Source organism: Bombus pyrosoma, linkage group LG10 (assembly GCF_014825855.1).
Source record: "Bombus pyrosoma isolate SC7728 linkage group LG10, ASM1482585v1, whole genome shotgun sequence".
Classification (NCBI taxonomy): Eukaryota; Metazoa; Arthropoda; class Insecta; order Hymenoptera; family Apidae; genus Bombus; species Bombus pyrosoma.
Window position 1 is genome coordinate 4961025 of NC_057779.1, and position 20174 is coordinate 4981198.

The 20174-nt window shown below is 39.5% G+C and overlaps 4 protein-coding genes across 8 annotated transcripts in view; 1 reads left to right on the forward strand and 3 right to left on the reverse strand.

The window, feature by feature from the left end:
- LOC122571364 overlaps positions 1 to 2720 on the forward strand; it is a 42658-nt gene extending 39938 nt beyond the window's left edge. For all 5 annotated transcript variants that reach the window (XM_043735008.1, XM_043735007.1, XM_043735010.1 and 2 more), the window contains 4 exons: positions 457 to 586; positions 666 to 973; positions 1051 to 1249; positions 1388 to 2720. In XM_043735008.1, coding sequence (XP_043590943.1) covers positions 457 to 586; positions 666 to 973; positions 1051 to 1249; positions 1388 to 1552 — 802 coding nt within the window. In that variant the 3' untranslated portion in view covers positions 1553 to 2720. The remainder of the gene's footprint in view (positions 1 to 456; positions 587 to 665; positions 974 to 1050; positions 1250 to 1387) is intronic.
- A 35-nt stretch (positions 2721 to 2755) lies between these two features.
- On the reverse strand, positions 2756 to 8601 carry LOC122571367 (adenylate cyclase type 10-like). Its single transcript, XM_043735016.1, is given in 22 exon segments — positions 2756 to 2962; positions 3002 to 3283; positions 3354 to 3450; positions 3508 to 3592; positions 3646 to 3829; positions 3894 to 4014; positions 4091 to 4347; positions 4428 to 4669; positions 4755 to 4946; positions 5026 to 5235; positions 5318 to 5498; positions 5580 to 5803; positions 5892 to 6089; positions 6092 to 6244; positions 6337 to 6673; positions 6675 to 6959; positions 7035 to 7241; positions 7325 to 7679; positions 7751 to 7878; positions 7951 to 8057; positions 8125 to 8351; positions 8438 to 8601. Coding segments are annotated over 22 exon segments (4317 nt in total). The 5' UTR covers positions 8509 to 8601; the 3' UTR covers positions 2756 to 2788.
- A 495-nt stretch (positions 8602 to 9096) lies between these two features.
- On the reverse strand, positions 9097 to 9959 carry LOC122571469. The gene is made up of 2 exons (XM_043735245.1): positions 9873 to 9959; positions 9097 to 9806 (listed from the first exon to the last, which is right to left on the reverse strand). The coding sequence occupies exons 1-2, from the start codon at positions 9957 to 9959 to the stop codon at positions 9501 to 9503; spliced, it is 393 nt and encodes a 130-aa protein (XP_043591180.1). The 3' UTR covers positions 9097 to 9500.
- Positions 9960 to 12431: 2472 nt separating this feature from the next.
- Positions 12432 to 19680, reverse strand: LOC122571686 (uncharacterized threonine-rich GPI-anchored glycoprotein PJ4664.02). Its single transcript, XM_043735749.1, has 4 exons — positions 19274 to 19680; positions 16460 to 16624; positions 15715 to 16082; positions 12432 to 15635 (listed from the first exon to the last, which is right to left on the reverse strand). The coding sequence occupies exons 1-4, from the start codon at positions 19301 to 19303 to the stop codon at positions 12710 to 12712; spliced, it is 3489 nt and encodes a 1162-aa protein (XP_043591684.1). The 5' UTR covers positions 19304 to 19680; the 3' UTR covers positions 12432 to 12709.
- Between the last annotated feature and the right edge of the window lie 494 nt (positions 19681 to 20174).

Consider the following 20174-nt stretch of genomic DNA (forward strand, 5'->3'; position numbering starts at 1 on the left):
TACATCATCGTCTGTTGTTGATCATTAATCACGTGTTCATTACCATCGAGCAATCTGGGCGCTTTGGCGATTCTAGCAATTGTCGGGCATCGCAGTCGTTCACGCTCAGCCTGTATGTACCGCCGATCAATTAGTAACAAATGCCAGCTTGATTAGTCCGTTCGAGCGAGACACAATCGCTTATTCGGATAAAAGACGCCGCTTTCGCACCTCGCTATGGGTCAGGATGCAAGAACGGATCAAGAACCGGTTTCGAACGCGTCGTAAAACATTGCGCGGATATCGATGGAAAGCGACACTCGCAAAGGATTCCCGAATCAGTTTTGCACGATCGCGTCCGTAACTTAGAAGCGAGCAAACGATTACCGGTCGATCGATTTTCTTGGATCGTGGCTCTGCGAACGCATGTCTTCTTTACCATCGGATGATCAACAGGCTGATTAATTCTAAAAATAGGCACAGTTTCGGTGAGCAGTTCTCTCAGCGAAAATGGGCGCGAGAAGTTGCTGGACAGCGAGAAATTCTCTCAGCCTATGGAGGCGTCAAACTGGAAGATGTCAGGGGAATGAGGGCGCCGTTCCTATCGGTAACCCTCCGTCTTTAAAAAGATAAGAATGAAGAATATAACGTACTCGATAACAACGTTTTTAATTCTAACGAAACAGGTCGGCGGAAACAACATGTTCAAAATGTTGTGGGACACGAACTTCACGTACGATTCCTCCATGCCGATATACGAGAATCGACCCCCAAGTTGGCCGTACACTTTGGACTACAAGCTGTTCCACGATTGCATGATTCCTCCTTGCCCCACCAGGTCTTATCCAGGCTTGTGGGAAGTTCCTATGGTGATGTGGCAGGATCTAAACGGAGGTAGATGCTCGATGGGAGACGCGTGCAGCAACCCACCGACTGCTGACGGTGTTTACAAGATGCTCATCAAGAACTTCGAGAGACATTACACGACCAACAGGTCGGTCTCGCGAATTACTACTCGGTTATCGATCGAATGTACAGTTATCCTAATTGTAAGAAGAAATTACTTTTCAGAGCGCCATTTGGTCTATTCTATCACGCCGCCTGGTTCACGCAGCCCCATCACAAAGAGGGCTTCATTTCGTTCCTAGATACCATAGTCGCTATGGACGACGTGTGGATCGTGACGAACTGGCAGGCAATTCAATGGGTCAGAAATCCTACACCGTTACCGCTGTTACACACCTTCGAACCCTTCGGATGTAACTACCCGGTATACATAAATCTTCTTTCATTATTTAATAGGCGAAAGCTGCTTCGTTCGCACGACTCTGGGAGATGGCTCGAAGAAGCTTTGAAAGAATGATCCACGCATAAATCTTCGGCTTAATTTATTTCATGTTCACCGTAGGACCGGCCGAAGAAGTGTAACAATCCAAAGGTCTGCAATCTGTGGCATAAGAGCGGCGTGAGGTACATGAAGACTTGCCAGACGTGTCCGGACATCTATCCATGGACGGGCAAGACCGGAATACGAAGCAGTCGTATCGACAACGACGTCGAAGCGCACGAATGAACGAAAAGAGAATCGGTGTTCCGTGCGATCGAGGCCCACCCAGCCGAAGAAGAGTAGCAGCGCCAACGGAGGAGATGAGACGTTTTTACACCGATTCGATTAATATCCCGTCCTTGTTTCTCCATTAGCCACGTCCTACGAAACATATCCCAGGTCGAGTACGCCAACGAAATCGACTCGAAATCACGCCACTACCACCTTCTCCCCCTCTTTTCATCGAAAATGGACAAATCGCGAAGGAACTAGCGTCACGCGGTGGGTCTTCGATAACATACACGAAGAAACGTGTCGTTCGACTCATATTGAGGCATTCGTTTCCGAAACGAGTCATTCTGTTCGACGCGGCGAACGAACGCACGATGACCGAACGTTTCGAGTCTCTGTATTCCGATCGGCAAACGTACAAAAATTCTAGCCACGCCATACAACGTGTGCCTGTCGTATATTATATTAATGTACGTCGGTTGTATTTAAGCGATTTGAGATAACTCGATTAGGCCGTATTAATTGATCCTAGTTTCGTTTGGCGAATAGTAAGATCGATACAGTGTCTTTTTGCATATCATTGCAATCAAGACTCTTTAATTAAGTAATTAACTAACGTATCGCGTCAACATTTGTAATTCTTTCGATTAATTAGCCGTGATCGTAAGTCAAATAAAGTTTCTTTATAGCGTTGTGCCAGAAAATGGAATCGTGGAAATCGAAAAATCGGTCGATACTTTATGCTGAAATCGAGGCATCGACCGATTCGCGGTTATCTTCTTACCGCGTTGTCGTTCCTTCCATTTTCTTGCTTTGTCATCTTCTCTCTTCCACTCTTCGTCCTCTTCCCGCTCGCCGATTCTTTTTTCTCGTTTAGCTCGAAGCTTGTATCCTTGGCGTACTCGGCCTAAATCCGATAGATGAATTAATTAATTACAAAGTATATTATCGTGGATGTGCAAACGCAAACAAAAACTGGAATCGTCGTCGGTCGCGAGAGGTTTCCTAAAATCGACCTGGAGGTTCAGCACGCGCGGAGATCGCCTTGCGGACGAGAGAAACGAACCGAGAGAACCGAGTGTTCACCTTAAACGAAGTATCGTGTATACGAGGGGATCGTCGTGTATACCTTTTAGAACCTGAAACTGTAATACGCCTTTATTCAATAAACATTTCGCTACAATTCCTACCTCTATTTCCTTGCTGCATCGTCCTCGTAGGCGCGTGTCAGAATACATTAGGAATTGACTATTAAAAACTAGAATATGGAGGTGGAAACGGGTACAATATGGTCGACCAAGCGCTCACACTGAACGAGTGAATCTCTTCCCACCGGATTCCGTCCATACCACCTATGTGTTCCACCCAATACTGCGCCATACTGTTATAATTACTCTCCTCCCAAGTCTACGACATGCATTCGATCTACGATACCATGGAAATGATCCAACAATTATTAATTACCCTTTTGTTCTGTTCGATCCAAGCCTGAACCAATTTGTTCTCCTGAGAGGAAGCGAATTTGCACGCCTTTACGAGGATTGATTGAGACCGTAATTTTCGAGCACACAGCAGTTCCATGTAAGATTGTAATAAGTACAAGAATGGTTTGACAAATGGTGCGGATAGAGACTCGTTACGAAGGAACTTGATAATCGTTTTGGCGTTCTCCAGTCGATTAAACAGATCGCTCGATCGTCGGATGTGAATTTGACGCTTCAGTATTAACAAATAACACTCGAGTGCCTGTGATGAATGGCCGAGAAGTTATTATTTTACATATAATCGTATATTTTTCTAATTAATTCGTCCTAACCTTGAAACAGTTGCATATTTTCTGAAAGTTATTACGCGTGACCTGAGGTTTTAACTCAACGACGTCTTCCACTAACGTAGAGGTCACTATTACGTTCCTAAAAAAGAATTATTTGTTAGGGTAAATGTTGTGATCGAGTCTCACGAGTACTCACATTCTCAATTGCCAGATAGCTAGACAATTTGTCAGACGCAACACACTCTCTGGATCCCGTAGGGCACAAGTGTTCGATCTGAAAGCTGAGAAACATCAAAGAAAACTTCAGCGAAGATTCTTATCGAGAAATTCTTACCTACAACGTTTCTATAGAAATTATAACAAGTTTCGTATGTTTCCAAGATCATGGCAGCGTCTAACAAAAATTCCATGCACAGAGCATAGTACCATATGATAGCAGAATAATCTACGTCCCTGTTAGAGAGATGATACAATTCGTACAGCAAATCGACAGCTTCGTATATCTTCTTCGTCCAAACCTGATATAATGTTCCCGCGATTAAAGTACAAAAGATTCATGGTGCCACGTTAAAAAGGCTTTACCATAGCTTCTATCAGCGACGGTAGTATAGCAAGCTTCATCTTATTCAAGTGCAAACAATTACATATTTTACAGATATTTATTCCAACCTCGATACCTTCCACCAGCTTGCCCTGTAGTATTCTTTCATCAACAAATAAATTATTAACATTTGTTCTTTATTACGAAGAATTAAAATATTTTAAACCTATTGAATCACCTGGTTTCGAATATTGTCTGATAGATCCGAGCTACCAATATCATTTCTTCGGGTTGGTTCCAAACAAGCTTCTCTTTAATCATTGATAATATCGGTATCTCCAGGGACTTTATCATGCATGGTTCTTGGAGCTGTCGAAAAGTTTGCACAGCGGATAAATAAATCTCTCCTTTCTCCAAGAAGCCGTCGGGGCTTCCGAACGCGATTCGAAGACTCTGCAAAATGGTAAGTTCCGCCATTTTCATTTCGTTCTGCAGCTGAAATTTCATCAATCACGTTATACGTATATTCCGATTAAAGATTTAAAATCGTTTTGTGGATCGCAAATGTCTCGAACCATCGAAGCCATGGACAATCGTTGCAGAGCGATAGCGTGCTCTATCTTCTCAGCAACCTCCTTCTCGGATTTTTTATTTTCGGTACGACTGGGAATACCTAGCATCTTATACCGCACTTTTTCCAACGCAATATTGTAACAGATTGCTTTGGCGCTCTGCGGTAGTTCACCATTCAACATCACAGCGTCGGTATAAAATTTCTTCGCTTGAGAATAATTTCCACAGGCAATGTAAGCATCCCCTGAGCGACAACCGCGTTCCAAGAACTTGATTTCTACTGAATATCATCTTGTAATGTCATACAATAACCAGGTAGGAGACTTTACCCATTAAAATTAAGTATTTTTTCTTGTCAATAGCTTGATCTATAGCTTCAACTTCCGACTTTTCCTTGATCTCTGCGATATCGAAATTAGTGATCATGGCCGCGAGAAATTTGATTGCAGAGAGAGGCTGCCCGGTTTCGATTAAACCTGCGCTGTAGTTCAACATAAACGTAACAAATTTCTCAGAATCGTCTGAAAAATATATTTCTGTAATAATTATACCATCCGCTATTATAACAACTACACCGTTAGGGGAAATGTGAAACGTTACCAGACCGTAAAATGTGATGATGCAACTTCCAGAAGACATAATCAATTACTTCAATACATCTGCAATTACGATAATCAATGTAGCTAAATTGCTCCAAACGGCTGTCCCATGAATCCTCTAATACGGTATCCAAAATAGTAGATCGACTCGTCTTTTTTATTAAATTAGATGCATCGCCTTCCGTCTTCGTGTCTCGGCTTTCCGTATGATCTATCGAAAATAAATAGAGTCAAATGCAAGTACATACATGTGTTTAAAGTTTGATACGATTTCAGTATATACATGTATTCACCATCGGTTTCGTCAGTATATGTTGGCAAAATGGAAATCCTGCGAATACTCGCATTCTCACGCTTCTTATCGTTGTTAATATCGGTAGCAAAAATTGTGCTTCGTCTAGTATCTAATTTATCGTATCGAGTCTGGAACGGTTTTCTTTTCTGTGCCGCTAGATTTAATTCCTGCGACATTTCCTTACGTTTGGAAACAATCAACGAAGAATTCGAGAGTCATTTTAGATTACTAGTACAGGCTTTTATCTTTTAGATACTTACGACTGCGTCGAGCTCATCCTTCGAGGTCGTTATGAAAAATTTGCCTCCGCCACAGGTATTACACTTTGAAGTTTCCTTTTCAAACTCGTCTACAGCCTTCGAGTGGTAGTCTTGCTTTTCGTGTGGCGTGAGCACATCGTAAAAAAATTTGCGAAACGAGGCTATTGTGAACTTCAACATTTTACAATAAGCGTACGAAGGCAACGTTTTCTTGACAAATATAGCTGGAACAGAATGTTATTATCACGATCCAGAATTATCCAGAATGATCCGGAATGATCAAAGACGACGGTATGTGTCGAATCAACCAACGGGTCGCTTGACATTCGCAAATCACCAAATGATGCATGTTGCTGAACGTTTTCTGTTGTTTGAATATGTGATGCAGTGACTCTTCCGAGTGATAGAATTTTCTCTGGACCATAGCGCACTCCAAAATCCTTAACTTGATCATCTCTGCTACGGCTAAAGTAATCAGGAAGAATATGGTAATTGCGAAATTTCTTTTCAATAATTAATACTTCCTTTTTGTATGTATATCGGTGTAGCGTCAACCATGACCTGGTCCAACATACTGCGTAGAAAAATGTCACCCAAAGTTGCCGCACACTTGACGAAATTTTGCTCGTAGAAGTTCATTCTGTTATAGATATCGATTCTCAAGCCTAACGACGTTACGATGCTCGTTTAAAATATCTTATATTAAGTTGGAGCATATGAAAACGCAATTCGAATAATAGACAAAACCCCAGGTCACCTATAACGTCTCGGTTGGGTTCAACGAAACCTCTCGTCTGTTTGGACAATATGCATACGTTCAACGCGTTCATCTGCGTCCAGTATAACGGTGGTGCCAACTCTTCAGGTGTCAAATATGCTGGGATCTTTGACAATAGCGATTGCTCTGGGAAAACGAGATCATAGCGAGCCGCTTCCATAGGCGATATCGTGATAACTTCCAATGAATTAACTTGTATAGCTGACATCAAGAACGCTTCGCACCAGCAAATCATATTTTTACTACGTTGCTGTAGGATTCTAAACGAATCAAGCGATTGATACACCCGTACGACGTTTCGATAGAAAGAGACTAGGGTGAATTTACTTGTCGAGAGCGTCAGGAATCGCAATGACGTTTAAAAATTGGCAAGCAAACGCTGTCAAATATTTCGGCTCTAATCCGTCCAGCATTCTGTTCATCAGTCTTTTATCTTGGTAAATGCCAGATTCGACTTGAGATAAATTATCCGAAGAAGTAGATTCCATTATCGTCATGCCTACAACCACGCGGTTATTATTCAAAGTAGAGGATAAAAATTGCCAGGAAAGAAGATCCATGTATTGCACGTCGTCCAGGAGGATGCACAAGCAACCAATGACCTGAATTGAAATTTAACTCCATATAATAATATTTATAGACCGCTTTATAAAAATAATCATTTGCAACGTTATAACCTCGTTTAATATATCTTCGAAGATCTCGGTGGCTTTTTTGTGACGCTGCCAATCGGTATCCTCGCAATATTTCTTTGATAGAGGAAACTGTACTCTCATGATGGGATTCAGGTAACAAAAATCCTCTGGCTCCAGTACTTTGGACAGCGTGTACGATAGAATTTTTTCACGATCCTCGATGGTCGAGCAATCTTCAGCTTCGAAAAGCTAGATGCGCGAGAAAAAATGAAAAATTTGTTATACTTTCGGCAAACACAGATGAAAGCAAATTCTGAAATTCTTAAATTTACTTGGAGAAACACATGGTACAGTACAGCGTAAGCTTTCTCCGAATACGATGGATGCAAAGAAAGTTGAACGAGCTTTATTTGTCTGTTTCGAACAATTGTGACAAAAGCGTCGAGAATCCTCGATTTGCCAGATCTTTCACAGCCCTATGCGATTAATCAAAATGAAATTTCTGATTTTAATTGCATATACCGAAATTTGTACGTTTCGACCAGAACTTCGATAAGCAATCCGGAATAAACACGTTCTGCCACTCCGATGTCATCTAGAATATCCTTGAAGTATTCTATTTCATTATATCGGCCAAGAATGGGATAAACATACTCCAAGTTCGACAGTAATTCGGTTTTCCTGGAACTAGAATGGATTTAAATAGACACCAAAACAACGTTATGGAACATGTAATTAACGATCAAGGGCATAATTACGACGGATCTTTAGCCGAGAATTCATAAACGTGACATTTTCCAAACTTCCTCAATATCTTTATACCTTGCGAAAGAAATTTTTCCTTGGGCAGAGCACTGTTTAGAACGGTATCGTAGTCGCAACATATCTACGATAAATATTTTTGTAGGTTTCACAAAGGAATTTTTAGAACGAATTGTTAAAAACTTAGAAGACAAACTGTATTGAATGAAACAATCGCCAAAGAAATCGCTTTCTGGACAGGCGTACCAAAAATCATGTACTGTCTTCTAACGGCATGACCTATTACTCCGCAGAATGCTATACCTGTTAAATACGCAATAATGTAAAATCCGAAATTGAAAAATTCGACATTTAAAATTCAAAAGATTACCAGTCGAGATGCCAATCAGAACCGCTTTGATACCAGAGACGCGTTTTACTTCTTTTATTATTTGAAGCGAGGTCAATAACGCGTTCTTTGCATTATTCTTCTCGCTCCCTCTTTCTTTCTCTTCCTCGCTATTATGATACCTTTTCATTCCGTATATGATATAAAACGATATATCCTTTTCGCATAGATTCACCATGTACGGGCATCCAAAATATCCTTCGATTATACTGCAACAAAAGATCTAAACATTCGTCACTTCTAGCAATTGCGCAGCACAATTTCAATTCCAATGAATCTATTCCAACGGAAATACTTTTGAATAATTTCGAAGAGTTGGTCCGCCAGAGAAATCAACTCGTACACAGTACACTCACTGGGAACCATATTGATACAGACCACGGTAACTTGTCTCAATTCCGTTAAATATCTCAACGATTCTTCGTCTTTGATCTGAGAACAGAATTTTTTTATGCAATCCGTTTTTCACGGGAAATTACGAAACTTACGACCGCTAGGACCTCTTTGAATATGTAACTTTTCAAGTATATGCCGATACGTCTTCGCAACGCGTCGACTACGGAAACTCTCGCTGTGAAAAGTTATCATTATCGTTAATTCTTTCATCTCTGTATTAATCTGCTACTAAATCGCGACGATTTACTCTGAAAATGTATAACATTAATGTCGGGATCGATGGATACTTCGGAGACGAATGACACTTCCGATAACGTCCGAGTCAAACTGGGATGACCATTCAACGATAAGTTATCCACCGGTGCGCTGCTTTTTCTCGGTGGTTCCGACAGTGGTCCAACCACTTTAATAATCTATTACATACCGACGATCGATGATATATCGATATTTAAAAAGATAGTCTTCGATCTTCAAAATTATTCGAAATTAAGTTATTCGCACCTTAATGTTCCTGGCGTCTTTGATAACGTACTCATACTGGCTGGGTGAGCAATGTTCCCAAGCACTGGAGGACAATACAAGATCGCCTGGTAAACTGATTCTTTTCGCGTGCTTCAGATCCTCGACTGGATTGCCAGCAATTACAAAGTGTCTGGCTCTGTCGTCGCCGATTATCGAAAACGTCAAGCTTCCCATGGAGATTACGATATTCACTATCAACGTCAAGATCGATACATTACTACGACTCACGTCTTACTTAACTATACGCACCTAAACAGGATTATGTTACCTTTCGAGACAAAATCTTCATTCTTCGCGTGAGCAACGGCATTCTGGATTCGTTGCGCGGATAAAATCGCGTGATGCACCATTTTTGAAACGAATTCATCTCTGTTTACCTTCCACATGACTAGTAGAGCATCATCTACGTGCAACGACGATTTTTGAAAAGATTTGTTTTCTTAATACCAATGGAAATCGATAGACGTACGAGAGAATTTCAACACATCTCCGTGAGTGAGGTACACTTCTTCGATTATAATCTCTATGTAACGGTTCAAAAGAGAGAACAGAGCATAGCTACCGCCATTTTCACCACTGATGTATTTTCTGTAGAGGCTGACAAATTGCGTCAGGCTGATCATCGCCATGACCGCGGTAAATTTACGGAAATTCTTCTTGGACAAGTCGCTCTCGTATATTAACTCATCAGGAACGAATGTTGCCATTATTCGAGTGCAATTGTCGTCTCGGTGAGCGTTTAATACCTAATTATTTTGTTCGAATGTCATACGTGGATACGAAATTAAATGTAAAAAGAGAAAAAGTCTAACCTCCCGCAAATTGGTACTCTCTTTCTTGTATATCGGTCCGATGATGTCTGGCGTCCATGCAGTTTCCACGTAATCGGAATACGACATTACTATACTCTTTAATTAAATCTAAGTACGAATGATACGGCAATCAAAATATATTTTTAATTCGCTCGGAATCGCTCGATTACACTTCGTAAAGAATTATAATTCGATTATCATTTGTTTCGATACGATATCGATCGAAAGGATTGATAAGTTACATCTGCGCGTGAAGAGTTCTAAAAATGAAAGATTTCTCTAAGCTTGCACCGTTCACGGAAGTAGGAAGAACAGAACATTAAGGATATTAACAAATGCAATTCTTATATAAATTATCTATTTATTATGTTATTAATTAATACAGGAAGGAATGTCAGAATATTATATCATTTAAAATATAATATCACAAATACAAAAAAGGCAAGATATATGTAATAATACTTAAATGAGAATACTTAAAAACAAAATAATTATATTGTCGCATTTTGCGATACTTTTCATTTTAAAAAATAAACAAAAAACAGCGTAACGCTTAGTCAAAAAAGAACCAAATGAACTTATATATTTACCCATTTGCATCCGTAAATAGAGTATTTGACACATGACGATCGTTTTCTATCATCGAGCGCGGACTGTTCTGCAAGTCGTGACTTTCTTTTATTACTGGCCGCGGAATATTCTACATATGACACAGTTCGCGTTTTGCTGTTAATCTGGGAGCATTTGAGCTGTTAAAAAAATACCATGTCAAGTGAACTCTAAGAACTATTCAGAAGTCATTTACCATAGAAATTAACGAAAATAATAAAACTACCGATATACGGCCGCGCGTGGTGATACGGGCCAATCGTCAGTTGAACGACGCTGATGTCTGGACACAGTAACACAATCATGATGCAAATGGGTCAAGCCTATAAACTAACCTATAAACGATAAAAGAAAATGTAAAATTTAATATATAATATTTACAAATATAAACATAAATTTTTTTTCTTCCCAAGTTTCTTTTTGGTTTTATTTTTAAATACTTTTTCAAGTACTGTTTTTATATTTATTTTTAAATTATTTTTTATTTTTATTGCAACCCAAATAAATTTTTTTCCCTTAGAAATAACTATTTTCTACTATTTACAATGATCACCGCAATAAAACATTCAGTCTTATTCCAACATGAACATAAGAAAACCAAAAATAGATCTCCTTTCATGTTATGTTGTTTGTGTACATCATCGTATATTGGAATTTGATGCACGTTAAGAAATTTACTACACAAATAAGACATTCATACATATTTGTTGTATAAATTGGGTGACATATTGGTGGAAATCTTAGTTGTTTACTTACGATGTTCTCGTTCGTCCATTGACAAAGTGTTTTTTAACCGATTAACTATGATAAATCTTTTCTCAAATTTCGCCATGGTAAAAGATGATAAAAGGTGGTAAAAGATATCGAAAACTCGAAATGATAAATCCTATAAGATCTGTGACTAAGTGTGTTAGAGCATTCGATTAAGAAACGGAACGTCATCAAGTATAAGAAAGGAATAGAAAAGAAATATATCTCGGTTAAAATCGTAATGAAAAGAACATAAACTTCGTAAAAGAATAAAGTTATAATCTATCTTAACCACTATACGCTCCGTATCTTCGTTGATACAAAAAGAGCCAAAACGTAAAATATAATTGAAAATAGAAAAAAAGTAAAAAAAAAATAAAAATCAAACGAAAGAAGAACTTTGTCAAGACGAAAAGCGCTCAACGAAAACATTGAAACATTGTTTATTTTCATGGAAAATTTGATTCTATTTGAATCTTCCAACTATTTTGAATGACAAACGAAGCAAATAAATTTTAGAATACAAAATGTCAACCACCAAAAATGTTTTTGCTATTGTACGATTGTACACACGGTGATCGTTTCTTATTACAATTAGTTGGATTGCACAATTTAACCCGAAGCTAGCGATACTCTGGCTATTCACAGACGACGTCTGTGAGTAGCATGTAGAGAATGTGATCGTAAACAATGCGCTAATGCTTTCAGGAACTTAACATTTTAATAACTTCATTATTGAGCAAGTATGTCTTATTAATGTATTATTACATAGCTAGTATGGATTGCTTTAGTCTTCTTAATCTTTCAATAATATATATACAGTCTCTTCCTGGAATAAGATCTCTTAATGAGATAAAACTTACTAAATTTCCCTCTTGTCGTTTCTATATAGAAGATTGCATGAAAAAAATACGTGAAGAAATATTCTACACATTCTCAATTACTATACTTTTCTCTTGATCCTAAATTATTAGAAGGTTATATACTTGTTCCGGTAAAGCTGCCTTGAGCATCTGTCGTTTACAAAAATAGGGAATTTTTATTAGAAAATTTATATGAAAATACAAATATATATATATATATATATACACACACACATTTAGATATATATATATATATATATCTAAATGACCGTATACTTCTATCTATTAGATATCCTATCTATAGTCCTTTTTAATATCTGTAACAATTAGCTACATATTCAGTTGCCTAAGCGTATAACACGAAAGACGGAATGTCTTACGGATCATGGCACACTATTCTTTCAGGTTTATTCTTTCAAGTTAGCGTGTAGCTTGAAGCATTAGAAAAAAACTAAGCTCTGGTGTTTCGTCGGATTCAGTCACGTCTGGTACTTTGGACTCTACACTCAAGCAATATGACCACCAGACAAGTACAAAGAAAAATCGTTCGATCTTCTTCCCGAGAGTTATATAAAAGTCAATCAGAGTTTATCGCAGATTTACTGCCGAGCAGATCTACCAATGTTTCGATCTGGCGATGTGCAAGAAGAAGCATGCTCTGTTACCACACTGAACGCCGCAAATGTTGCAAGTGTAAGGATCGTTTTCACTGTGATACACCATATGGATAGTATACATCACTAGGTTACCAAACACAATGTTACAATATTGACAAATGATTTTCTGGCTCAGTGTAAACTTGCTCCAGTCGTAACTTGTTTGCCCAAAGACACAAAAGTCATTGGGAATTGAAAGCTTGGACGATTGTTCTTGTGGCTCATATGATTCTTCTTCTTCATCGGAGTCCTCGATTACTTGACGATCCAGTTTCACAGCTTTCCCCTTGCGTCTGCTAGTACCTGTCGCTTTTGATTTTTTAACATCATTAGAAGTACTGGGTTTACTAAGGTCTAAAGGTGCCTCCTCCTCCTCTGTTTCTTCCACAATGTTCATCAAATCAGGCTGAATGGAAATCATATTGCGAAGTGTCTCGTTATTAAGCGAATCATCGGCCACATCATTTGAAACATTGTTCTCATTGGCGCATCTGAGCACAAGATTTTCAGGTGAATCGTCCATCACCCTTTCTCCGGTTAACATCTTCAAGTAGTCCATCATCACCTTAGATTGTATTCGATCGAATTCTTTTATAATATTGTTGCCCTTGGCAGCGAAGAAGGGCATTAAAGGGAAGCGAGCGAATAACTGATTGTATGGGTAAGTCACGAATGATTGATTCTGCATGACTCCGTTGAATCCCTTTGCGGAGGTGGCACCGCTCGCAATACTTGCGTTCAATATGTTGATGCCATTCAAGATGGCAGCGTTTAATATGATAGCATTGTTCAACATATTAGTATCGTTCAATATATTCGCACAGTTCAACATATTCGGAAAGTTGAAGATATTCGCATTGTTTAAAGTATTTGCTCCGTTCAAGCTAAGCGCGCCGTTGAAGATATTTGCAGCGTTGAAGTTATTCACGCTATACGAAGTGCTTGGGCCACACGAAGTGCTTGGGCCACACGAAGTGCTTGGGCCATACGAAGTGCTCGGGCCATACGAAGTGCTCGGGCCATACGAAGTGCTCGGGCCATACGAAGTGCTCGGGCCATACGAAGTGCTCGGGCCATACGAAGTGCTTGGGTCATATGAAGTACTTGCATCATACGAAGTGCTTGCACCATGCGAAGTGCTTGCGCCATGCGAAGTGCTTGCGCCATGCGAAGTGCTTGCGCCATGCGAAGTGCTTGCGCCGTGCGAAGTGCTTGCGCCATGCGAAGTGCTTGCGCCGTGCGAAGTGCTTGCGCCGTGCGAAGTGCTTGCGCCGTGCGAAGTGCTTGCGCCGTGCGAAGTGCTTGCGCCGTGGGAAGTACTTGCGCCGTGGGAAGTGCTTGCGCCGTGGGAAGTACTTGCGCCGTGGGAAGTACTTGCGCCGTGCGAAGTGCTTGCACCATGCGAAGTGCTTGCACCATGCGAGGTGCTTGCACCATGCGAGGTGCTTGCGTCATGCGAAGTGCTTGCGCCATGAGAAGTGCTTGCGCCATGCGGAGTGCTTGCACCATGCGAAGTGTTTGCGGCATTCAAAATATTCGCTGCATTGAAGTTATTTGCAATGGTCAAGGGGTTTCCGCCATTCAAAGTACGTACAAGATTAAAAATATTCGCCGCATTGAAGTTATTTACAGTGTTCAAAGGGTTTCCGTTGTTCAAAGTATTTGCAATGTTGAAAGCAGTCGCTGCATTGATACTGTTCGCGATGTTCAATGGGCTTCCGCCACTGAAAGCATTTGCTCCGCTGAAGATATTTGCGGTGTCCAAGGGTCCTGCGCTGTTCATAGTGCTTGCGATGTTAAAAGCATTCCCTCCATTGAAGTTATTTGCGATGTTCAAGGGACTTGCGGCGTTTGTATTATTTGCAACGTTAAGAGTATCCGGTCCATTGAAGTTATTTGGGATGTTCAAGGGACTTGCGCTGTTCGAAATACTTGCAACGTTAATAATATTCGCTGCATTCAAGTTATTTGCGATGTTCAAGGGGCTTGCACTGTTCGAAGTATTTGCAACGTTAATAATATTCGCTGCATTCAAGTTATTTGCGATGTTTAAATTGTTTGCACTGTTCAAAGTATTTGCAGCGTTCGCTGTATTTATAATGTTCAAGTCATTTATTGCATATATCGATAACTGATGGTTAATCGGAGACACTTCCGGTGGAAACTCTGATTGAGGAGAAGATTCTGGAACTTGAGCGTTGCTGTCAACAGCGGTGCTCGGGCCTGCGTCATCAGGAGACTTGGTCGCCTTTGGTTTCGGACCACGACGTGTTCCATACACATCTATAATGGGAAGTGGATTTGGCGAACCATCAGCGTTCAACACCATTGCCGGATCGTGATCATACTTTCTCAAATGAAGTTTCAACGAGTGACAGTACTTGGTGGCATATGAACAGTTGGCGCATCTATATTGGTAGACATTCGAGTGAGATTTAAGATGGCTATTAAGCATCGATTTGTTCACACATGAATATGGACACTTGCTGCATTTGAACGGTTTTGAGCCAAGATGATTCCGCAGATGATATTCCAGATGATGTTTATATTCCGTGACGAAAGGACACTTTGGGCAGGATAAGAGTTTCTCAGCCTTAATATGACACCGACTATGCTCCCAGAACTCGAGTTTAGTTATGGCTATGAAAGTACACTGTTTGCATTTAAAAGTTTTCACTTTGCCTTGCGAATTCAATCGTGGAACTCGGAGTCCCGGCTCTTCGTTTGCTTGCTGTCTCGAACATTCGCCTTGAGTTGAGGCCGATCTGTTTTCAGCCGCATTGGATGCTGATTCTGCTGCCAGCTGGTTAGCTATAGATTTTAACGCTTCTGAAGAGTCTCTTCTTAACGTAGAATGTGCCGTCAAATGAGTCGAGAACTGTGCTCTGTAAGAGAAAATCCCCCTTTTATTTTGTCTTTGTGCTATTTCATACTAATCTCTAAGATTAAAGATAGATTAGTTACCTGTCGTAAGTAGAGAACTCACAAATAGGACATTGCAGGATATTCTTCTTAGGTGTACGTTTTTGTTTCGGCTTTGCTGATTTTGTCACTTTACAAACGCCACCCTTTTGTTTCAGCTTACTTTCGTTCTTTGAAGTACGTCCCGAAGATTCGGGAGATGGATGATTGTTATTGAGCACTACCTGTGAATTGTAACAGTATGTATTGCATTCTACGTTATGAGAATCCTGGGAGCTCCCACTTTCCGGTGACATGCTAGACGTTGCCGTCGAAAATGATGTCGATGTACTCGGCGAACCAGAATTGCTCGTGGAATGATCAGGTGATACACCTGAATCGTCGTTTTTTTCCTCGCTTGGTTCTTCTTTCTGTGAAAAGAGTATTGTGCACTTTATTACTTAAGGTTTTCGATCCAGATACGCTGTCTCCCAAAGAAAAACAAAAAAATGTGAGGTAGGATGATAGACAGGTGGTGGATAAAAGTTGGCGAGTGGTCGGTCAAGCGATAGCAAAATTAAGCCAAGTTCTGAAAGTAAAGCTGTGAAGAGTTAACCGAGACCATCGAGTTAAGTGAAACGACATTTTGTCGATCGCCGAAGAGAAAGGAAGAGGGGGTTGCGGTTGGGGGATAAAAAAGCGGGAGGGTGGAGAAAGGGAAGAAGCGAGTGTAGAGAAAACGAGAGGGATGAATGTGTTAAAGGGAAAAAAAGGATTTGATCGGAGAGGGGTTGAAACGATTACTCACCACGCTTCTATCGGCGATACCCCAGGCAGGCGTGGTTGACGGTTGAACTTGAGGCGGGGGATTTTTCTCTTGAGGCATCGTTCGTTTCCGTTTTTGATCTGTTTCAAAACTGCTATTCTGTTCCCCTGCACTGTCGTCTCTGTCCGCTTCCCTATCGTCCCTTTGCTTATCAGAATAAATAACAAATGTTTTTAATCGTATTTAATTTGGAGCATGCTGCTTCGAAATTGATGCGATAAATATATATATGATAATATATGATAATCGTTCAAATTATTACATAGACGAAAATTAAGAATTCGTATCACGGACAATAACAAGTATGAAAATTCGACGATCGAGGTAAAAGATTTAAGCAAGATGCAATAATGAAACAGATAAAACAGTTCGGCTTGAATTGATCTTCGATACAATATAATTGAAAAGGGTTAATATTTAGAATGATTGTATGAATTTCCATGAAGAAGAGAACAGACAGCGTCGGCAACTAGCCTACTCCTATTCTAAAGCAAATTCCTAGTAAAATCATTTCACAATGTTTGCCTGTTATTCTCGTCGTCCTTTTGCCTTGTACGCACTAGGAGAACAAATTACTTTTGATGTATGGAATCAGTCAAGCTATTTTACTCGAAGCATGATAACGAGTGGTAAAATCGTTCCGATCCAAAACACGTATCTCTATCGTTCAGAGATTCCGAGAAACGAAATATCGTCCTATGAAATTAGTCAAAATCTACATCGGTACATCTTAATGAACCAATTTATTCGATCTATTTATCTAATTAATTTCAAATATTTAGAAAACTTATTTTTCCATCGTCGTCCACTGCGTTGATATATTTACAACAAGATGCGTATTTTAAAAATGTAAATAACCCAGTGTAATTTAAGAACAAAGAAAAGCGAGAAAATATATTTTACCTTCCGCAATGTGCCAGACGAAGGATAAACGGCACTAGAGTTAAAGTCTACCTCATTTATTCAAGTAGAGCACAGTTAAAAGGTTCAAAAGTGACAGGGTTGGAAGATCCTACTTTTGACTTCTACTGTCATTGTCCGCCTGCCACCGCACGACTATGGTCATAAATTAAAGAGCAGTCTTTCCCTTTTACTTGACTATTCTACGACATAGTGTACCTAAAAATCGGTTAATAACAAAACAACCCTTGTATTAATAAGGTCGTCTCGGTCTACCCTGGATTAGCAATGCATGGGTTTTGCACCAAGTTTTCGAATTTTTACAATTTTTAAATTGCAGCTACAAAAATGTATAGTGTACCTTTAAACGTGACGAATTTATCCGACATGTAATTCCCAAAAATTCAAATCTTTTCGAACTGTAAGTTCGAAGAATTTCGTGTCGATCATCCGCTGCGGAATTCTTTCGACGACGCACAAACATTCGCGTTCCAGTAAGAACGCTTATATGTCGATTAAAGCGAACTCCATCGTGCTCGTTTGAACAAGAACAAAAAGACTTTGGTAAAGGTCGAAGGAAGAGAACCTTTCGAAATTCTTAGCACAATCACAACAGTAGGTAAATAGAAAACTTACAACAAAGGGACGAAACGGATACAGACTCGCGAATATAGATGACTTATAGATCCGAGAGAAAACGAACTCGTTCGAGATGGACAATTAGAATTAGGATAAGTATCAAACTAATGCATGCTAAGAAAAAAGCTTAATAGAGTGTAATAAAACGAATCGTAGTCATTTTTACAGAATTACAACTAAAATCTCTGTGAAATCGGTAATAATTATTAGAGGAATAAAAACTGTTAACTGATGATATTCGAAAACGATCTTTAAGAAATTATAATATCCATATTAAATCACGAATTTGTAATTTTCAGATGTGTGCAATATTGAGAAGTTTGTAAAATTTGTGAAGCACGTCTTGTTTGAAGGTCGCCAGACTGAAATAAAACTATCTATCTATTAAATCACGATGTAATGTTTATTTGTATAAAGTTGAAGCCTGTATCCATGCTAGACTAGAAGACAATAATACGGATGTATCAGGACAATGAATGTAAATTTGAAAGACTATTTAATGAGGCGACACTAGAGCAAACGTGAATTTCCATCGGTCACCGTACAGCGTACACCGACGTTATGGCGATTCGGAAAACAATCGGCGAGTATCGTTGCTGACTTCGCAGCTGCCCTGTCTTTTTTAATTAAAATTAAAAAGAAAAAATGAAGAGAACAAAGGAGAAAGAAGTAAGAAAGAAGAAGACGGAAAGATTTGCGACCATATTCACGAGAAAACATATAACGTTTGTTTTTCCGATATCCTTGTTGCTCCCGACATGTTGAATTTTCTCTGTGTTTGTTTCGATTCCGTACACGATGTCATTGCTATATTATATCGATACTTTTCGAAACGTGCAAACTAAACAACGGCTAATTTCGATGCGCGCGTATACCTCGATAGAAAAGTCAATGATTCTCGGATTCGGCTTAGAAAGGAACTCGAAACCAGCGTATCGTTGCTGGTGAATCTGTAAATTGGACACGACACGCGTATACACCAGCAATTGAACATTTTAATTCATCCGTATAAAACAAACGAGCAGCGTAAAAAAGTGCATGATCGAATGCAAAACGATCGAACAAATGCGCGAAAGAGAGGAAACGATCGGCGATCGTCCCTCCGAAAACGATTCTGCTGTTCGAATTTCAATTTTTCTTGCTTTTCCATCGGATCAATTATGGATCGCATGGTTTAAAATTTTCTTTCTACCGCGATTACCTTTATTCGCAAATTATCGCATAATGTCAGATTAGAAAAATTGAAAGATTGCTCACCTGGGAATTTGAATTCTTCGCTTTTTTCATTGTCACGAACTGTAGATTGTAATTACACACTATTAGCACTGATTTAATACACGAACTTAAACTACATTACACTACATTACACTAACTTAATTACACGAACTCAATCACACAAACTTGTCCGATATAAACATTTTAATCTAAGAAAAAAAGCTAAGAAAATTTAAAAAACTAACTCTGCCGGTAATCGAATACATAATAAGTAAACCGACAGATACGTCAACTGCTAAATAAGTACGCAAATAGACAACTAAACCTCGTTAAGAGCGACCTGTCCTATGACTGGCAAGAAACTGCCGAGCGACTGGCGAACATGACCTAAGTCCCAAAATGAAGTACTAGCTACATTTGTGGATCGTGTATAGAGGGCAGCTACCCTCTCCCTTTCGAGACCGCCTGCCCAATCGGAGGCCTCGAATCGCTTGGATTCGTTTTTTCAGTTCCCACCCTTGACCCTGTCATGCTTCCTGCACATTGAAAACTATTAGCACTTTTTATCAACCACTATCACTCCTTACCCAATGACATTTCTTCGTTCCCTCTAGACACAGCTGTTTGCTTGTCCTCAATGTTTTCCAAGCATCCTCCTTCTTTCTCTTTCTCTTCTATTGGCTCGAACATTTCCCTCCATCGATAATTCCTTACTCTGTAACTGTTTCTTATCGTTCGTAATACTTGTCTAAAGATTTTTTAAATATATAATTTTGTTTTATAACCTTTTTTTAACCTTTTTACTGTACTTTTGTTAGTTTATTGAGTTTAATCGAATTTGGCGATTTTACGCACCGTTAGCTAAAGAAAAAAGAAACAGAAGATCTAAAAGTGAAGAGAGCGTGTTTTAATTAGCGTTGGCGATTTCCAAGTGGAGAAAAGG